The 20,876-nt window shown below is 44.4% G+C and overlaps 1 protein-coding gene across 1 annotated transcript in view; it reads right to left on the bottom strand.

Moving 5' to 3' along the window:
• The window catches only part of LOC309327905 (acyl-CoA 6-desaturase-like), a 31,904-nt gene extending 13,059 nt beyond the window's left edge, over positions 1 to 18,845 (bottom strand). The window contains exons 1-5 of the mRNA XM_081837530.1: positions 18,128 to 18,845; positions 7,351 to 7,461; positions 3,665 to 3,862; positions 3,024 to 3,125; positions 463 to 588 (exon numbers count right to left, since the gene is read on the bottom strand). Coding sequence (XP_081693656.1) covers positions 463 to 588; positions 3,024 to 3,125; positions 3,665 to 3,862; positions 7,351 to 7,461; positions 18,128 to 18,334 — 744 coding nt within the window. The 5' untranslated portion in view covers positions 18,335 to 18,845. The remainder of the gene's footprint in view (positions 1 to 462; positions 589 to 3,023; positions 3,126 to 3,664; positions 3,863 to 7,350; positions 7,462 to 18,127) is intronic.
• Between the last annotated feature and the right edge of the window lie 2,031 nt (positions 18,846 to 20,876).

Genomic DNA, 20,876 nt, shown 5'->3' on the forward strand with positions numbered 1-20,876 from the left:
GGTTCCACTATGCAACAGGACTTCCTCCCCCTCCTCTCTCCTTGCTTGCCCCCAATCCTCCAGAGCCAATGGGGGCGGGCAAGAGACTTACAAGGAGAGGAAAGGGAGAGGAAGTCCCATTGCATAGGTGGAAGTCTTCGCACTAATGAGACAGCTTTGTTTGATACAACCCATAGCATTTAATTCATATCCAACTGGTATGAAATTCAGAGTCCTAAAACTGGTAGGGTCAGTATTAAGCCACGGATTAGACAGTTTTTCCCTACAAAACTTGACCAGTCACAAAGTCCATATAAACTGGCCTGTGAAAGAGTTTTGCCCCTCTTGTTTGCTAGTCACTGAGGTGCCACATAACTGCGCTGGGTTCCCGTCCCCCCACAAACATGCGAAGTGGGTTCCCAACTTTTGGAAACAAAGAGCTTCAGTGTAAATGCAACTTGATTTCACACCCCCTCTTCTTACCTCGACAGGCTGCGTGTCTCCCAGGACAAAGAGGTGCACCATGTTCACGTCCGGATCCTTCTTGAAGATGTTTGGTTTCGCATGGTGCTGGAAGTGACGGTGATTCCACCAGTTTGCTGAGGCGCCCTGCAGGAAGAAAAGATTTGCACGGTACATGGGGAACTCTGCTTTTTCAATGCATTCGTGTACACAAAAAGATGCCATGCAATATTATAATAATGAAAGGGGCTGGGAACTAGGTACAATAGTCAGTTTGGCTCCCTCGAACTCTTAGCTCCTTTTTCCTCTTGAGGTTTGAGTACCAATTTAAAGCGGCGGACCAGAAGGCCAGCTGGCTGCTCATCACTGGCCTGGTAGGCAAGCTGGCTGTTGGGGCTGCTCCAGATCATTTCCAAAAACTCAGGACAGACAGAAAGCCTTTGCTCACAAAGAAGCTTTCAATTCCAGCCCCAGGCCATGTTTATGGAAAGCAAGTACAACACCCTATTCATAGACCCTGGAGGTCCCCAGAGGAAAGCAAGGAAGCCTATAGCTTGGGGCAAACAATGTGGGCATTATCGAGAAATTAGCTAGCCAGTCCCTAAAGCCTTATCTGGGTTTTATGTGGCAAGGATAAACTGCTCCAGCCAGCATTCCTTACTGCTCCATGGTTTGTGATCTTGAATGATAATCTGAAAGGAGTCACTCAAAAGAATGGCCATGAATGTCCATTCCAGGTGATGCTAGTCTTGCTGCTCTGTATCTTTAACAGTTGCCTGGTAACTGCAGCAACAAAGCTTTTCCTGACACTTTATCTCCACACCAGGAAAAGCTTAATCTGCTTTCCATCTGTGTGTCAGGTTGCTGCTAAAGGCACAGGAGCTGGGGGGGGGTGCGGAGTTGACAGTCCTAGGTGACATACTACTGATTTTCCTGGAGTATTTCAAGTTGGTGGTTCTTAGCTGTGATTGGCTGGCTAGATCTGTTGAATTTCTGCCTTTCAGGGGCAGGCCCTCTGTTGGTTAAAAAGGTGGTAACTATTATTGGCTCGATCCTTATCTTCTGCCATAGCTCTTCAGCCTATTAATGGATTCTTGCAAGAACTGATTTCCTCATCCTGAGCTCTTGAGCCTCTAAACTCATTGTATTTATTGTCAAATCTCTTGGACTCAGATCTTCCAGCTTCTGAGTTCTGAATTTATAAAATCCCGCACTTTGTGGTAAAACAGGTGAGACATGCTTTGATCCTGAATGTCCACACACTGATTCCATTATTTTTTTCAATTTTATACATTTAAATAATTTTACAATCATTTTAATATTTCAAAACATGACTTCCTTCCCCCTCTTTCTGCAGTTCCTTAGATTTATTTTTAATATTTTCTGCATATCCAAATTAACTTAATTTGCTAATTTATTCATCTACTTTACATGTATACTCTTATAAAACTGCAAGTTATTACAATAATACTGCCAGTGTTCTTATCTGCTTACAGTTTATTTGTAAAAAGTTTGGTTTTATCTTTATTAACCATAAAACCTGCTACCTCGTCAATTTTTTAAAAATCTCTTGTAATACTTTCGGGATTGACTCTATTGGATCTTCTACAGATATCACCACGTCGTCTGCAAATGCTTTTAATTTATATTGTCTCTGTCCCACTCTTATACCTTTAATATCTTGATTACATCTTATTCTTTGCACCAATACTTCCAAAACTATTACAGTGGTGCCCCGCAAGATGAATGCCTCGCAAGACGAAAAACCCGCTAGACGAAAGGGTTTTCCGTTTTTCGAGGCGCTTCGCAAGATGAATTTCCCTATGGGCTTGCTTCGCAAGACGAAAACGTCCTGCGAGTCTTGCGAGTTTTTTCCCTCCCCCCCCTTTTCTAAGCCGCTAAGCCGCTAATAGCCGCTAAGCCGCTAATAGTGCTAATCCGCTAAGCCGCTAATAGGGATGCTTCGCAAGACGAAAAAACCGCTAGACGAAGAGACTCGCGGAACGGATTATTTTCATCTTGCGAGGCACCACTGTATAAACAACAAAGGTGACAATGGGTAGCCTTGTCTTGTTCCTTTAGTTATTCTACCATTCTCCATCAGGATTCCTTAACAAACTTAAAGGGAATAATATAGTCATACAAGTTTGACTGTGGCTAATGGTTCAGATTTTGAAGGGATTTTTTATATATATTGCTTGAGACACATTTATGTCAGTTCACAAGCTATATCCCTCTGTGGGCACAACAACCTGTTCATCTAGAATAGATTCATTTCAGCTTATTCCTTGCTAAAGCAATCAGACACAACAGCTAGAATTTACTGTTTTTTATCACTTGGAAGAGTGAAGTAAACTGGTTTCCAGCTAAGACTGTGCTCTTTTTGTCCTGCTCCCTGAAAAGCTGCATGACAGGCAGAAATCCAACAGGCACAGCACTTCCCAGTGATGGGGAATGCATGATACTTGGGATCTTTGTCAGTTCAGAGGTTTTTAAAGACACAGTCCTGCCAGGAGAAAGATGGCGACCTTAACCCCATCATTTCTGACTGCAGTTATTTCCTCAATGGGAAATGACCTTACCTTCAAGTGACCAATCACAAACTTATGAACTAAGTGGTTCCATGTAGACTTCTTAAACACAGAGAGGTGTCCAAAGTCATGCTGTAGCCATCCAGCCTGGGCCTTGGGAGGAAAGAGAATGATCATGAGAGAGAGAAAAGGCACCCCTAAGAGAAACTTTATATCAAAACCTAACTATAAGTGCTTTCTCTTCAGTTTCCTTTACATCAATGGTTCCCAAACTTCTCCCCACCCTGAACCACTTGAAAATTGTTGCAGGACTTTGTGGACGACTTAACGATTTCCCTGCCTGTTCTAGCAAGTGTAATGTGCTGTGTTAGATGCTGTATGGTTTTTTAAATTGTTCTTTTATTGCTTATTTTATTTCTTACATACTGTGTTTCATTACAATACAAATTGTAGGTTTATTTTTTGAGGGTATTTGATTCAGTTGTATTATAATATTGTAATAGGGAATGAAACACAACACAGTATTAAAGATGGCCCACCCTTCTGGTAACGATTGGCAATTATTAAGTTACAAGTTGTTTCATGCTATCTTCAGTGCCTTTTTGAAGCAGTGACAGTATGCAACTTTCAAGGCATGGATGAACTAGGAGGCAGGTGACTGCCCATTCAATATCCATAGAACAAAGTTTCACCTGGGAAACTGCAAGGATGATAGCAAGGAGGAAGGTTGTAATCCAGTTAGTACCACAATATGAAACCATAAGCCAAGCCAGAGCCTCCATCACAAGGATATGACCCAAGTAAAGAGAAAAAAACACAGGATCCGCTTGGAATAAGTTCATGTCTTCTGCTGTCTTCCTCAGGGCACGGAAATCTTCCACCAATTGAGACTGCAAAGTAGAAAGAAAGGATATTAAAAGAGGTCCTCTTGATACCAAAGGGACTAAGGCACACTATTTTTTTCTGGATTGCACATTATGTAAAAGAAAATTATATGCCAGCATTTTTGGCAACAGCAAGATGGCTCTCCCTCTCTGTACAAATGCATCTCTCTCGATGAGAAAGAACACAAAACAGACCCTCCCACACACAAACATCCAGAAAAGCCCATCCATGAGTGAAGGAAGTGCCTGCCATTTCCACACACCCACCCCAATTTATTTTGTCTATTTCCCCCTCCTTTAAAAAACAATAATAACCCAAAAACTACACAAGAAAGGGCCATTATAACCTTGGCAAGGGTACAATGCTGAAGTTTCCTAAGGAAACTGGGGCGAAGCGGAGGGGAGAGGAGGAGTCTGTAGACAGTTATGCAAACTCAGTTCCGCAAAACTGTGGCAATACTGCAGCATAAAACTCAACCGTTTTCCAACTGCCCATGCCTGCAGCCCCAATTTGTTTTCCAAAATACCCCTTTCTGCGGGAATATATTTTGGAACAGCACAGCCTGTTTGCAGCGAAAATCATCCAAGACTCTCAGGGTTTGTCACTGCACCGCACTGACTGTGAATGTACCCTAGAGTAAGGTTACCAGACGTCCCCGTTTCCCAGGGACGGTCCCCGCATTTACAAATCAGTCCCCTGACAAATTCCATTGAAGTTGAAAGGTGTCCCTGGATTCATTGAAAAAAATCTGGTCTTCTGCTTTCCACCTTGCTAAGGGAGGTCAAGATTTCTTTTACAAAATCTGGTCTGCCATTACAGTACTGAACTCCTCATGGAAGAGTCTCTGATAAGCTTTCTAGGAACCCTGCTGCCTGCTGAAATGTAGTCTGAACCGCTATTCCCTTTGGCATAGGAAGCCCTGAGCTCTGCAGAGTGGTGTTCCTGAGGGAAAGCAGCTCACGAGGCACCTGCAGGTTAATGTTTAGACACTGGCTGGCTGTCATCAATGCAGCCATCCAAGAACGAGAGGCGGCAGAAAGGGCTTCCTTTTGCAATCAGCCAAGTGGGACGAAGTGCCTGAATAATTGATAGCCGGAGCGTTTGGGATTTGAGGGATCCTGAGTGACACAGCGACGTGAGGCCCGATGGGAAAGGCATCTGTGGATCCTGTTTGCAAAGCTGCCCTCCAGGCCAGAGCTCAAAATTTCAGATTATGAGAGATCCACGCATGGCTGGTTTCCTATCCATTTGGAATATATATGGACGACTGGTTTGGTTATGTGGCCAGTTGTACTGGGAACAGGCTCCTTACAGGCCCATGAAAATTCTCTGGACATTTTATGTTGGTAAATTTACATTCAGGACTCTTCGTTTCTTTGCAACACTCCCCCTGCTCCTCCCTGCCTCCTCTTCTATACCTAGGCCTTGTGTGAGGTTTTTCTTCAGAATATTGATTCTGTGACATAACAGCAACTCAGCTAATCTTTCTCTCAAGCTCTCGCGCTCTCTCTCTCTGTGTGTGTGTGTGTAAAAGTCACAAGTTTATTTCCAGCGGGCTCCTTTTCCTGTCTCTCGTCTTCGTATGTCGTCTCCCTCCAGCCTTCCCATATTCTGGTGTTTCCCTTTTTATTTTCTAATAGTGTCCCCCGCCCCCCGCTTCTCTCTCCCTGCTTGTTTCTTGCAGCCTGCTTTCTTCAGGACTACATTTATCTTTATCACAACACCCCCCCCCTCAATTGTATGGCATTTGCATATATTTTTGTTTAATGTTAAGTCGCTTGGAGACCTTAGGGTGACTAGCGACTAATAAGCTTAATAAATAAATAATAAATATCTGCACATTAAAGGCAGCCAGAAGCACCCCTGAAGCCACATGTCTCTGGAGATGTGTCCCTCCCCCGTTCCTCATTAAGGCATCTAACAAAACAGCTCATCTAATAGCTAGGGATGGCTTTCAAATGGAAAGTTAATTGCAAACTTGTGTCCGCCTCATGCTTTATTCTTTACCATTCCTTTTTTTTCTTTTCTTTTTTTTACAGCCTGTGTGACCTTGGGTGGTGGTGGAATTATCGTCATAATTTTCCATCAAATCATTCTTCTAGTTATTTTTGGAGGATTCTAAGATACAGCATTTATTAAGCAAAGTCAATGTTGGTGGGTTGGACTTACATTATCCTAAGCGCATTTGAGAAAAGGGAAACCTCTAAACCTGAAGTTTACTAAATATTCCACCTTCCCTAAAACCTTTTTTTTTTTTTTTTTTTTTTTTGCACATACAGCAAAAGGAGGTAGCAGTAGACTCCAGGGGCATAGTACCTCAGTTCAAATAAAGCAAAGGCAAGCTGAAACCCAAGAAGTCTTGCAGTATCAGTTCTTCCTATTGGCCTACAGTGTCAAATATCCACCGTATTACAACCCTTGATACAGTTCTGGATGGTAGTATTTAATCCTCAGGTGAATCAATGTTCTATGCTTTCTTTGACACCTCAATCCTATAATGTATTTTGTGACCCTATAGAAATGTCTACACAGAAACCCTGAATCTGGCGTTACGGCATAATCACTGTGCTGATATTTTCTGTGTTTTCTACTGTTATCCTGTTTTCTTTCTTGGGTATCCACAGACTAGTTTAAACTCTGATCAGTATATCTGTGCAGTCTCAAGGTAGATTACTTTGCAGGAAAAATTCGAATTTGTGCCTGCAGCCTCCAAGCGCATGCCACTGTCACTGGTTCATGCCTATCCACATACAAAGAACTCCCAGAGCTTGTGAGGTAGGACTGCACTTTGCAGAAGCCAGGCTAGGGTTATAATATTTCAAAAAGCAAATGGCAGCCCTACTAATTCATCTTCGCCAAGTTTCTCCCATGGGATAAATAATTTCAGCTTTTAAACAGATTTGCATGGGATAGGCTGGATTGTCTGTAAGATACTCCCCTTCCGACACTCAGTGCAATTCTTCATTCTCCAGTGATTGTTTGTCCTCCAAAGCACCACTTCAAATATTGTGACACACTTTACAGAACTAGCTCATGAGAGATACTAATGTAGAGTAAAACACAAAAAGGAAAACTGACTCTAGATCAGGGGTGCAGACCCTCCGGCCTGTGGGCCAAACTTAGTCTGCTAGGCATCCCTATTTGGGTCGCAAGGTTGCTTTGGCACTTGACATAATATATGACATTAGGTGTGAGGCAAGTAAGGACAGAGCCTTAAAGGAACAATGGGCACTTTAAGGGGAACTCCTGTTCGCTCCTTTGCTGGAGCTAGACACACTTTCATCGTCCATCAGTTGATGGGTGGCGGGAACATTGCTCCAAGAGGGGAAAGTGGTTTCCATTGAAACCATGGTTATGAAAAGCACTTCTCCCTCCCAGCACTGCTCCTTGAACCTCTGAAAACCAGAGGGCTGTTTGAAAGCCCTTCTGCAAACAGCTCAGTGCCGTCCTTCAAATATTCACTGAACATATAGGAAAAATTGCTCTTACTCACGTTCTGGCCTCTGTCTTGGCTGGGTTCTCCTGGGGCAAGTTCTCCAATCAATAATGGCTTAAGAAACTTTCTCACAAACACAGGATCAGGGTGAAAGGCCTTAAATGCATCCTAGAATGAAGAAATACACAACTGCTGTTCAAAGAGCTGTTACCCACTCTTCCTTATCTCTCATAATCATTTTCCCCTTAGAATCCAGAAACTTCTTTCTACATGCAATAATCCTTACAGATGAGCCAGTGCAGAGCAAATTCCCATAGTGGTTTGATAACCGATCCCTCTTCTCAGGGAACTCTGGGAATTGTAGCTCTGTGAGGGGAATTGGGGTCTCCCAACAAGTCTCAGCACCCTTAACAAACTACACTTTAGGGCAGGCATCCCCAAACTCGGCCCTCCAGATGTTTTGGGACTACAACTCCCATCACCCCTAGCTAACAGGAGCAGTGGTCAGGGATGATAGGAATTGTAGTCCCAAAACATCTGGAAGGCCAAGTTTGGGGATGCCTGTTTTAGGGGAAGCCATGACTTTAAGGTGGCGATACTGGTTTATATGTATTGTGCAGACGGGGCCTTATTGTAGGAATCAAACAATATTCCTTCTGATTACACATTCCCAAAACAAACACACAAACACACACAAACACACAATAGTATATAACATTGAAAATCTCCATCTCCCAGCATAATTATTAGTAGATAAGCAAACAGAAAGCAAGATGATATTTTCACAGCCAAAGAGTGAGTGGGTGGCAGAACTAGGAATGAACTCAGGCTTGCTAGAGAGGTTAAAAGCAACAAAAAAGGCTTTTATGGGTATGTTCGTAGCAAAAGGAAGAACAAAGAAACAGTGGGGTCTCTCAGAGGAGAAGATGGTGAAATGCAAACAGGGGATACAGAAAGGGCTGAACTCCTCAATGCCTTCTTTGCCTCAGTCTTCTCCGATAAAGAAAACAATGCCCGACCTGAAGAATTTGGAGCAAATGATTCAGCAGAGGAAACACAGCCCAGAATAACTAAGGAGATAGTACAGGAATACTTGGCTAGTTTAGATGTATTCAAGTCTCCAGGGCCAGATGAACTGCATCCAAGAGTATTAAAAGAACTGGCAGATGTGATCTCAGAACCACTGGCAGTCATCTTTGAGAATTCCTGGAGAACAGGCGAAGTCCCGGCAGACTGGAGGAGGGCAAATGTTGTCCATTATCAAAAAGGGGAAAAGAGAGGACCCAAATAATTACCGCCCAGTCAGTCTGACATCAATACCAGGGAAGATTCTGGAGCAGATCATTAAGCAAACAGTCTGTGAGCACCTAGAAAGGAATACTGTGATCACCAATAGTCAGCATGGATTTCTGAAAAATAAGTCGTGTCAGACTAACCTGATCTCGTTTTTTGACAGAATTACAAGCCTGGTAGATGAAGGGAACGCAGTGGATGTAGTCTACCTTGATTTCAGCAAGGCATTTGACAAGGTGCCCCATGATATTCTTGTAAAGAAGCTGGTAAAATGCGGACTTGACGATGCTACCACTCAGTGGATTTGTAACTGGCTGACTGACCGAACCCAAAGGGTGCTCATCAATGGTTCCTCTTCATCCTGGAGAAGAGTGACTAGTGGGGTGCCACAGGGTTCTGTCTTGGGCCCGGTCTTATTCAACATCTTTATCAACGACTTGGATGATGGACTCAAGGGCATCCTGATCAAATTTGCAGATGACACCAAACTGGGAGGGGTGGCTAACACCCCAGAGGACAGGATCACACTTCAAAACGACCTTGACAGATTAGAGAACTGGGCCAAAACAAACAAGATGAATTTTAACAGGGAGAAATGTAAAGTATTGCACTTGGGCAAAAAAAATACAAGAGGCACAAATACAAGATGGGTGACACCTGGCTTGAGAGCAGTACATGTGAAAAGGATCTAGGAGTCTTGGTTGACCACAAACTTGACATGAGCCAACAGTGTGATGCGGCAGCTAAAAAAGCCAATGCAATTATTCATTTCGGTCCTGGAGGTGCTCTTGAATATGATTAGAGGGGACCGGTTGGTGGAAGGAATTCAGGTCGGAGCGAAACAAAACAAACTTAAGGCTTTCGCAGATGACCTAGTTTTGACCCTACAGGAGCCAGAATCTAGTACGAAAAGGGCATTACAATTAATTCAAGACTTTGGTCGGGTGGCGGGTTTTAAATTAAACAAGCAAAAAACCAAGGTACTGGAGAAAAATTTGACAGTTTCAGAGTCAGAAAGGTTTCAGAAGGAGACAGAGTTAAACGTGGTTAAGAAAGTAAAATATCTAGAGGTGAACATAACAGCAAAAAATCTGAAGTTTATTTAAGGACAATTATGAAAAGTGCTGGTCAGAAATTAAGAGAGATCTAGAAAGTTGGTCAAGACTGAAACTTTCCTTGTTGGGCCGAATTGCTGCTATAAAAATGAATGTATTGCCAAGGATGCTGTTTCTTTTCCAAACTTTACAGATTGTGGACAAAATGGAGTGTTTCGGGAGGTGGCAAAGAGATATTTCTAAATTTGTCTGGCAGGGCAAAAAGCCCAGAATTAAGTTTAAAATATTAACTGATGCTAAAGAAAGAGGGGGGTTTGCCCTGCCAGACTTAAGGTTGTACTATGAATCAGCAGCTTTTTGCTGGCTGAAAGACTGGCTGCTTCTTGAAAACACTGATGCGTTAGACTTGGAAGGATTTAACAATGCTTTTGGTTGGCATGCATATCTGTGGTATGACAAGGTCAAGAATCATAAGAATTTCAAGAACCATATTGTAAGGAAAGCCGTGTTTAATGTCTGGATAAAATATAAAGACTTACTAGAAAATAAGACCCCAAGGTGGCTATCACCTATGGAAGCTAAGGCTGTGAAAAGACCCAATATGGAGGTCAAATGGCTGAAATATTGGGAAATACTAGAAAGAGATGGAGACAATTGGAGATTGCAGAGTTTGGAGAAATTAAAGGATAAAGTGCGAGATTGGCTACATTACGCTCAGATTAAAGAGGCTTTTAAATTGGATAAAAAGTTAGGATTCCAGGTGGAAAAATCGAAATTGGAGACAGAATTGTTAGAACCTAAGAGTAAGATACTTTCAAGAATGTATAACTTGCTGCTGAGGTGGAATACACAGGATGAAACGGTTAAATCAGCTATGATAAAGTGGGCACAGGACATTGGGTATAATATCATGTTTGCTGACTGGGAAAAGTTATGGACCACCAGTATGAAATTTACGGCATGTAATGCCTTGAAAGAAAATAATATGAAAATGTTATATAGGTGGTACATGACCCCTGTCAAGCTTGCAAAAATATATCACCTGTCAGACAATAAGTGTTGGAAATGTAAGGAAACTGAAGGAACGTTCTTTCACCTCTGGTGGACTTGCCCCAGGGTTAAGGCCTTCTGGGAAATGATATATAATGAGCTGAAAAAGGTATTCAAGTATACCTTCCCTAAGAAACCAGAGGCCTTCCTTTTGGGCGTTGTTGGCCAGAGGGTGTTAAAGAATGATCGAACATTTTTTATGTATTCAACAACAGCAGCAAGGATACTTGTCACTAAACACTGGAAAACTCAAGATTTGCCCACGCTGGAAGAATGGCAGATGCAACTGATGGACTATATGGAGCTAGCAGAAATGACTGGCAGAATCCGAGACCTGGGAGAGGAAGCAGTGGAAGAGGATTGGAAGAAATTCAAGGACTATTTACAAAAACACTGTAAATTACACGAATGTTAAGAAGGATGAGGGATTTGAAAATAATAGGGCACCATAAAGGTTGGTGAAAGGACTATGAGACGGAGTGAAGTTTATGAGAATAATAAACTTTGAATAAATATATGGTAAAATTAGATATTTAAGATCTAGATAAAAATATTCAAAGTTAGGGACAAAACATTGGAAATGTGTACAATAAGAATGGAAATAAGGAGATAAATTGCTGATCAAAGTTTTATAAATTTGGAAAGTAGGAGCGAGAGGCGTGAGGAAGTCCAAAAATGAAGAAAAGTTGGTCATTATACAATGATAAATTTTATGCTTGTTTTCTTTTTTGTTTGCTTTTTGCTTATGCTATTTTTCTCTGTTTATTGTATTAAAAAACTCTTAATAAAAAATTCTTAAAAAAAAAAAAAAGCCAATGCAATTCTGGGCTGCATCAATAGGAGTATAGCATCTAGATCAAGGGAAGTAATAGTGCCACTGTATTCTGCTCTGGTCAGACCTCACCTGGAGTACTGTGTCCAGTTCTGGGCACCACAGTTCAAGAAGGACACTGACAAACTGGAACGTGTCCAGAGGAGGGCAACCAAAATGGTCAAAGGCCTGGAAACAATGCCTTATGAGGAACGGCTAAGGGAGCTGGGCATGTTTAGCCTGGAGAAGAGGAGGTTAAGGGGTGATATGATAGCCATGTTCAAATATATAAAAGGATGTCACATAGAGGAGGGAGAAAGGTTGTTTTCTGCTGCTCCAGAGAAGCGGACACGGAGCAATGGTTCCAAACTACAAGAAAAAAGATTCCACCTAAACATTAGGAGGAACTTCCTGACAGTGAGAGCTGTTCGACAGTGGAATTTGCTGCCAAGGAGTGTGGTGGAGTCTCCTTCTTTGGAGGTCTTTAAGCAGAGGCTTGACGACCATATGTCAGGAGTACTCTGATGGTGTTTCCTGCTTGGCAGGGGGTTGGACTCGATGGCCCTTGTGGTCTCTTCCAACTCTATGATTCTATGATTCTATAATCTTGCGGTGCTTTATTCCTAGGGACTGGTCTGACTCAAGTCATTGTCTCTAATGAGTCCTTTGTTGTCCTTGCTTATGGAAAAAAAGGAAACCTTAATTAGTAAGATTAGCTTCAGCAGCTTAATTCACTTGGGGAAAGCACTGGAACAGGGGACAAGGAGAAAATAAATTAGAAAATGCTGGAAAGGAGAAAACAAGATAGGAAATAATATACAGATAAGGATAGCTATTAAAGCATAAATGTGAGGCACACAGAAATGTGATCTCTGTGTGCAAGCTGCTACCTGAATCTGCAGTCATCAAGAAACGAACAAGCATGTGCATAAGCCTAAAGGATTTGTAACTGAGGGAAATTTCCAACTCCTTATCTTCCCCTAGAGCCATATAAAATCCCTAACTCCTTCCTAATTCCCAGCAGACAACACTCTTGCTTAAAGTTGCGCATTGCTAATTCACCTTGCGGCAACATAATCTAAGGCTGGGCGCACCCAGACGATGAACATTTTGGTGTGCTCATTAACTTCCAGAGTCTACATGAAATGAAGGCTTCACCTTTAATTGGTACCAAATTTTTCCATGTGGTGAACGGGCGTTGTTGGGGGTACTGGAGCACAATTTTCAGCCTGCAGCACAAAACTCCTACTGTCACTGCAAGAGGATCAGATGTGAGAGAGCTATCTGCACTGTATAATATAAAGCCAAACAAGGGGAGTGTAGACAACCATTATGTGGGCAGGCCCTTTGTGCCACTCCCTGTCAAAACACTGGATGCAGCATCACTGGACTTCTTCCTCCTCCTTTTGAAACAAGTATAAACCTGAAAAAAGCGAAGGAAAGAAACCCTTCCCACATACTTCAGCCCCCTCTGATACCCAAAACAAATGGTACAGTGGCTTGGAAGGAAAATGAAAGGTTGTGGGATGGGAGGGGGGGAGCCAGGGAAGCTTGCTGCTGAGTCACACAATGCCCACCAAAGAAACAGCTAAGTGTTTAGGGAGATAATTGGCCTTACAAAAGATACTGGATAAGCACTGTTTAATGCTAGGGAAAAATTGAGAATTGAGCCTTCTGGGAACCAACTAATGGTCTTCATTACAACCCAGTAACCGTACCTTGCTAGCACTGGATTAAAGGACCTGGCAAGCCCTCTATTGGGATCATATTCTGGGGTCATAGGCCTTTCTGACTTATATGTCAGACTCATATACTGCATGCACACCACATTTTCTTTGCAAAGCAGCCATGCTATTTTGTTGAACAGATATCCATCTCTTTCTAGGTTCTTGAACACATTGCTAGCAGATGGCAAGCAACAGTGGCATCTCCTTGGGAAGCACTAAATGGCTTCAAAAATGCACTGTGAATGAAGTCACACTTGCAGTAAGGGTTTATGCAGTCTGAACCTGGCCAAACAGGAGACAGTCCTATGGTCTTGGAACTGGCTGGCGGAAGCTTCAAGGGCTCAATGTGACTTTGGGGCTTGCACTATCAGCTTCCTTGCTACCTGCTCAAACTGTGTGTGTGTTTGTGTGTGTATATATACAAGGTACCGTAAGTCTCCATCATTGCCTCACCCAAAATGAAAAACTAGCTTGCAACATCCTAAAGAAGGTGATCAGGCCTGTCACCACACTCCTGAAGTTCAAACAGAATTATGGTGGCAAGCAAGCAAGCAAAGGTCACCTTCAACAATACACTTGAAAGAACATGATGCTACAGATTTGGCTCTGTGTGTCCCCCCACCCCCCATAAGTACAAACACTTCCACATGTGCTGGTTCATGAGACTGATAGCTTTGTAGTGGATGTACAGCATTTGGGAGAAAGAGCATTCATGAAATCCTAGAAGGGATGAAAAGGCAATGCAGCTAAACCAGTGACAAAAGCTGGGAGCCATCAAACTTGCTTCTGCAAGTTGGGAAACTGTCATATCTGGTAACCTCTAGGTTAGTTTACTGCAATGCATTTTACACTGGGCAGCCTTTGAAGACACTTTGGAAACTACAGCTAGTGTAGTATGCAGTCGCAAGATTACTGACTTGGTCCAGAAGGTCTGAGCACATTACACTGATTCTGGCCTGACTGCACTGGCTACTGATGAGTTTTCCAATTCAATTAAGTGCTAGTTTTCACCTATCAAGCCATATGCAGCTCAGGACCACAATACTGCAAAGGCTGCCTCTCCCAATATGAATCCGCTCAGAGCAAACAATCTTCATCAAATCTTCATGAGAACAGGCCTTTTTGGTAGTGGTTCTTCCTTGTGTGGAATGTTCTCCCCAGGGAAACATGCCTGGTGCCTTGGTTTTAATGGGCCAGGCCAAGACATTTTTGTCTGCCTAAGCCTTTGGTAGTTATACCAGCTTCTACTGTGGTGCTTACCTTTTACTGATATGAGATAGGTTTTAACCTTATTGTGTTGGATGAGCATTTTAATTATTCTGTATTGTACACTGTGTTTAAATTTCCTGGTTTTTATTTGACTTCATATATATATTGTTAAGTTGCTTTGAGACTAAGAAGCACAACAATACATAAAATAAAGGAGGTAATTTGTTTTTAAAACGTTGCTCCACAGAATCACACAATCCAGACATTTCAGCTCATTGTGTCTCTTCAGTCTTCTTTTTAAATGTTGCTTTGAAAAACCCCACTGTGATTTAAGACAACAAAGACAATAGAATCACTGTGTGTTTCAGTTTGGGAAGTTCAGAGATGAGTGGGAAATGAAAATTACAATGTAAATGATTTAACAATAAAACTTGCAGATTGGCAGGACATCTGGACCAATTGATTTTAATACATGATGGCTGTGTTTTGAAGAATGACAAGTTGAAAGCATGTAGTTCTTCCCAAGAACACAAAATGCAGCGAGTGCTTTATAGACAGTGGACAGAAGTAACCACAGCCAGAAACATGCAGCCAAGGTACCTGGCCAAAAACATCCGTTCTGGCTACAATTCTTGTTCATCCCGTATGACAGACACACACAACCAATGGAGAAGCACAAGAGAGACTTAATGGAGCCATGACTCGATACAGATTCACATTTTCTCTATATGTGAAAGCCTGTGGCTGCTTTTGATTAACACAACTGTTTGCAAATACACTCCTAGAAGTTACTGGTACACATGCTGTCTGACATGCGTGTAGAAGGGTGGAGAACAAAAGGCATACTCACCTGCCACCTCTGAAAGTGGACTTTGCTGCATTACATGAATGTGTGATTTCATCCTCATTTTTGAAGATCTGTTTTAGATACCGGGGCTTAGCCTGAGAATAAAGCTGGGAACCTGTAGCCCTCCAAGTATGCTGGACTCCCATCAACCCCAAGCAGTATCATCAATAGGGATGATGGAAAACAATAATGATGCTCTGAGTATTGCCAGGATGCTTCACTTTCCCATGAGTGATCACAACCAGCTGTAACACATTTAAGATTTGTCCTCAGTGCCTCTCAGGTCCAGAATACTTCCCCTGCCCTCAGTTTCCAAAATAGGATGGAAGAAGAAAGTAGAAAACAGTGCCTCTGAGCACATGCAAAGAGGCTTTCCTTCATCATCAGGTAACTACAAACCACATTCACCTGAGGAAAGGTTTCCAGAGCAGAAAATGCAGCTGGAACACATTGCTGAGTCCCATCACCTTCTACATCCCACCTGCTGGCACACAATCTCCCTGCATTTCCTGCTTCTCTTAATGGGCATATCCAGGTGGTTGAAATGATAAAAAGATCTCATACACCTACAAAGGGCTACCTTTGAAGGTGACCCGGAAACTACAACTAATCCAGAATGCGGCAGCTAGACTGGTGCCTGGGAGTGGCCGCCGAGACCATATAACACCGATCTTGAAAGACCTACATTGGCTCCCAGTACGTTTCCGAGCACAATTCAAAGTGTTGGTGCTGGCCTTTAAAGCCCTAAATGGCCTCGGTCCAGTATATCTGAAGGAGCGTCTCCACCCCCATCGTTCTACCCGGACACTGAGGTCCAGCACCGAGGGCCTTCTGGCGGTTCCCTCACTGGGAACCAGGCAGAGGGCCTTCTCGGTAATGGCGCCCACCCTGTGGAATGCCCTCCCACCAAATGTCAAAGAGAACAACAACTACCAGACTTTTAGAAGACATCTGAAGGCAGCCCTGTTTAGGGAGGCTTTTAATGTTTGATGTATCACAGTATTTTAATATTTCTTGGAAGCCGCCCAGAGTGGCTGGGGAAGCCCAACCAGATGGGTGGGGTATAAATAAATTATTATTAATTATTATTATTATTATTATTATTATTATTATTATTATTATTATTATTATACAAAAGGCCTATCTAGTTCAGTTTTCTGTTTCCCACTGTGGGTCCTCTTGAACATAAATGGACCTTGGTATCTAAAAGCTTGCAGGCTCCTGGGGGAAGGCCAGCAGAAGCTGGGGAAATATCCAGTTCAGAATGAAATACCCCCAAATGGAATGAGAGTAAAAAAAAAAAGTTTCTGGTCATTCAGATAGGGCTGGGATACAGCAAGATGCTGAGCATCCAGTAGGCCGTGATAGCCCAAAGGGCCATGGGAGGGGGAATGACCATGCCAAGCAAATCCACAGAGGATGCCATGTGCAGATATGGTCTCTAAGCTATGATAGAGGAAGTGGGGTGCTTGGTTTCAAAAGCAATCATAGAAAGGTGGGCATAAAGGAAGTCTGGTCAAATAGACGCAGCAGTATACAATTATCATAATGGGATGCAGTTAGGGCAAACTTTTTGAAGCTGAGGTCCACATTCACTTGAGGGAAAGTGATCAGGGGCGCATGCAAGTGGTGGACAGGGCTAAAGTCAGAAGTGAGGAGAAGCACAGCTTGCCCTCCTCTCTGCTATGTCTTCCCTCTACCGCTTCATCTCTCTCTCTCTCTCTCTCTCTCTCTCTCTCACACACACACACACACACTTATACAACTTGTTTCCCACAGGCAGCTAGTTGGCCACTTTCCCCAAACCTTTCTTCTCCTGGCGTAATCCAGTAAACCAAAACCTGGGTAGACAAAAGTGCTTCTTCAAAGCTTGTATGGTTAAACTATGGAATACTATGACAACATGTGAGAAGGACCCCCTACTACGTGGCTTAAAAAAAAAAGGGTAGAGACAAATTCATGGAGAATAAGGCCACCAACAGACAGACTTCCTCCAGGACCAGCGGGCCTCAGGAGTCCAGTCGCTAGGGAATAGCAGCTGGGGAGAGCTGCAACTCTTGTGCCCATGTCCAGCCTGTGGGCTCCTCAGAGACATGATCTGACTGGCCACTTTGGGAAGCAGGATGCTGGGCGAGACGGACCTTTGCTTTGAGCCGCACAGTTCTTAACACGCGACTACCTTCCCCGCGCTGTGCGTCCTGCCCGGAGCTAAGCCTCCGCTGGCCGGCTGCTCCCCTGCAGCTTGCGCTTTCAGGAGCCGCAGCTACTAATCTTGCAAAGGCATCCTGGTTTTGCTCCTTCCCGCCGCCGCTATGCCTCCTCTGCTGCCGTTACTGAAACAGGAGCCCGGTTTGGGGGGGGGGGGAATGAGGCTAGCCAACCATTAGCTGCAGAAGCAGCTGCCGGGCGAGGGGAGGACGCCACCAGCTCCTTTCCTTACGTGGGGGGTGGGGAGTCTCTAGGAAAAACCCCTTGCAGAAAGAGCCACCCGAGCGCAGCTCTTTGGCCGGCCTGCAGGCAAACCTCTCTCCTCCCCGCTCTTGCATTGCTACAATGCTCCTTCTGCAGCCTCCCAGCCGCCGGCAACCTTCCAGCTTGCAGGCACCCCATTCCCTCTTTGCATCCAGTCCCCGTTTCATGTCAAACGGCGGTTCCTGCCAGCCCTGCGGCTGCAGCGAGCTCCGCGCTGCGGATTTGCCAGCCCTGCAGCGGCTGCCGCCGCCGGTTCCCTCCCTTCTTCAAAGCAGCAGCAGCAGCAGCAGCAGGTGAGCGGCGGCGCAGGAGCCGGGCGGCAGCAGCCATTTGCGCCCTGCCAGCGGCACCGGCAGCCGGAGCCCCTTACCGTGGCATCTTCGCCGGCGTAGTGGCTGATCACGCGCAGCCCCCCCGGGTGTCGCTTGGCCCATTGGGTGATGTTGTACACTTTCCGCTCGATCACCAGCCACTTGTCCGTGTGCACGTTGTGCTTCTGGATCTCCTCCCAGGTGTACGAGGGGCTCGGCGCCTCCCGCTCGGCGCACATCCCGCCCTGCTCCTCGCCTTTCCCCATGACCGGCTTCGGCGCGCTGCTTCGACGGCTCGGCTTCGCGCTTGCTGGCGATCCTGCGAAGCGAAAGGCTCCCCGCCTCTCCGCTCCGGTTTAACTCACCGACTGCGCCGCCCCCCCCCCCCACGCCGCCCCCTCCGCGTGCTCTTTGTCTTCGCCTTGCCGCCTGCCAGCCCTTGTGCAATTTCTGCCGGCTCCGCCGCCTGCTCTGAAGTGCCCCCTAGGCTGCAGCGGCGGACTTTTCCCTCGCAAATAATCCCTGCGCCAGCCAGCCAGGGGGGAACCTCAGCCTCTCCATCCCATTCCATGAATCACCGACGAGGATTCCGGAGGGTAATCAGCAGAGCTCCTCCTCCAATCGCCGCTCTCCGCCGGCCAAGCGGGGCTCTGCCATTGGCTGGCGCTAATCTTTCGAAGGTGAAGGCCGGCTGACCTCAGCTTAAAACTTGAAGAAGCCTTGATATTGTGAAGCGGGCCGCCGCCGCAGTGCTTGCGCGGGGCTCGCGGGGCCGGCCCAGGTGGTCTCTTCTCAGAGGCGGCCCCGAGGGCGCCACCGAGGCAGCATCAGGCACAAGGAGCGAGCGCGCGCGCGCGCGCGCCTCAAGGAAAGCTTCGCGCCTTCCGCCAACGCGCCTATCTTTGTTTCCAAAATTGGCACAAGAAACGAAGCTGTCATTTCTCAGGACAGCCGGCTTCCTGAAAAGATTCCACACACACACACAAAACGAAGAAGAGTTTTTACAAAAAACCCTACCCGCTATCTTCAGCCTAAGAGAGTCCCAATCTGCTCCTCAGATTATCTCCCCAACTAGGAGATCTTGGCCGTTCTCCCAGGATTGTCTATCAAGAATACCAACTTGTAAAATATATCCTGCAGGGTGGCCCTTCTTTATTCAGACCTTTAGGTAGGTAACTTAACTCAAGATTTAGGCAATTTCAGTTCAGGATCCATAAATATTTTCCTGTATGTTTGCATAACAAAATGAGCAAGGTTGGTTTTATAGACATTGTTTTCTGATTGCACTTACATGAGTGAAACAAAGGGGTTTTTTCCCCTATTTATTTTAATGTCAAGTTGCTTATATCAAGTACAAAAAGTGATAGGGTGCTGTTTTTTTTCTGTTAAAAACGCATGGCCACCAGAAGGCTGTCACAACCATACCCATTTCCATGTGACAGCAATGTTATCTATTTTGCCATAAATACATGTCACATTGCAGCACCTCATGCATGTCTTCCTTGGAGGCAGGGGAGACGTCATAAATTCGGACCTTTGCCACTTTCCCAGGAAGGTAAAACAAATGTTTTCACCATGGATCACCTTTCATTTGTTGTCACTGAAAAACCTTTCCCTCACTTATAAACAAGCTATGAGAGGTAAAAGTGTAGTTTTAAATTGTTGATTAGGCATTTTGATCCCCACAGGGTCTTTTTCACTTTGCAACTCACAAGGACAGATTTGTTGGGTTTAAGGCTATGAAACTTTGCAGAGGAATCTCTGGTGTTACAGATTTAAAGCTGAGGGAGAAAGAGAACCTTGCAGGCATGGAACATGCCACTCTTGTTCCACAGATCACACACAGTTCCACAGAGTCACAAAAACAAAACAAAAAAGCCACAAAAACAAAAACGCAAAATAAATAGCTGAAACAGACAGACCTCAACATAACACTGAAAACGGAAGTGTGGCACTCAAATCAGAAGCGTAACAGTCAAAACGGAGTGCCTCTTTCCAGGTATCACTCTTTTGACAGTAATGGCTATATAGAGATCAAAGCAGCCTTACCGTAGTGCCGCATGCTCTGATGACCTCTTGCATAGACCACTGGAATGCACTCTAGGTTTGGCAACCATTGAAGACGATCCAAAAATTAAAACAAGGGCAGGATGTAGCAGATAGAGCCTTAACTGACACCACTGTGCAATGTCACATCACACTTATTCTGCAGGATCTGCACTATATGCACTGTATGTTTCTAGGTGCCAGCACCGATGTAAAAATGACATGGGTTTTCTTCTCATATCATCCAGCACAAGCCATAAAATCAGGGGAATCCTGCTTGTGGTCCTACCAGCAGGGATGACCCATTGCAAGGGAACCTGGAGTGGGGCCTTCTCTGTGATGGTGCCCCTGTTATGGCACACTCTCTCCTTGGAGGCTGCAACATGAATGAGCTTCCAATGAATGGTGAAGTCTCACAATTTTTCCTAACCTTTTGGAGGCCACATTTAGTTTTTATTTGTCTGCCTCTAATCTTCTTTGAATTTTATATATATTGCAATTTGTTTGTTGGTTTCAGTTGTGTTTCAAATTTTGTTTTGTGATTAGAGCTTTCAAATGTTCGGTTAGCACCATTTGGCATGAAGGGTTACTTCAGTTCTTAGGGTTGATTTCATACGGAAAAATTGGGAAAGGTCATGTTTTCTGGCAGTGTCCTATACAGCACTAGCAGTGTCATTATATAATCCAGCCCTCTGGCCTGTTTGGGAAGTATTTGAACCTCTCTCTCCAGTGTCAAAGCCTTGGGTTTGGCACTCATCCTCA

Source organism: Podarcis erhardii, assembly GCF_964252035.2.
Source record: "Podarcis erhardii genome assembly, chromosome: 1".
NCBI classification, from domain to species: Eukaryota; Metazoa; Chordata; class Lepidosauria; order Squamata; family Lacertidae; genus Podarcis; species Podarcis erhardii.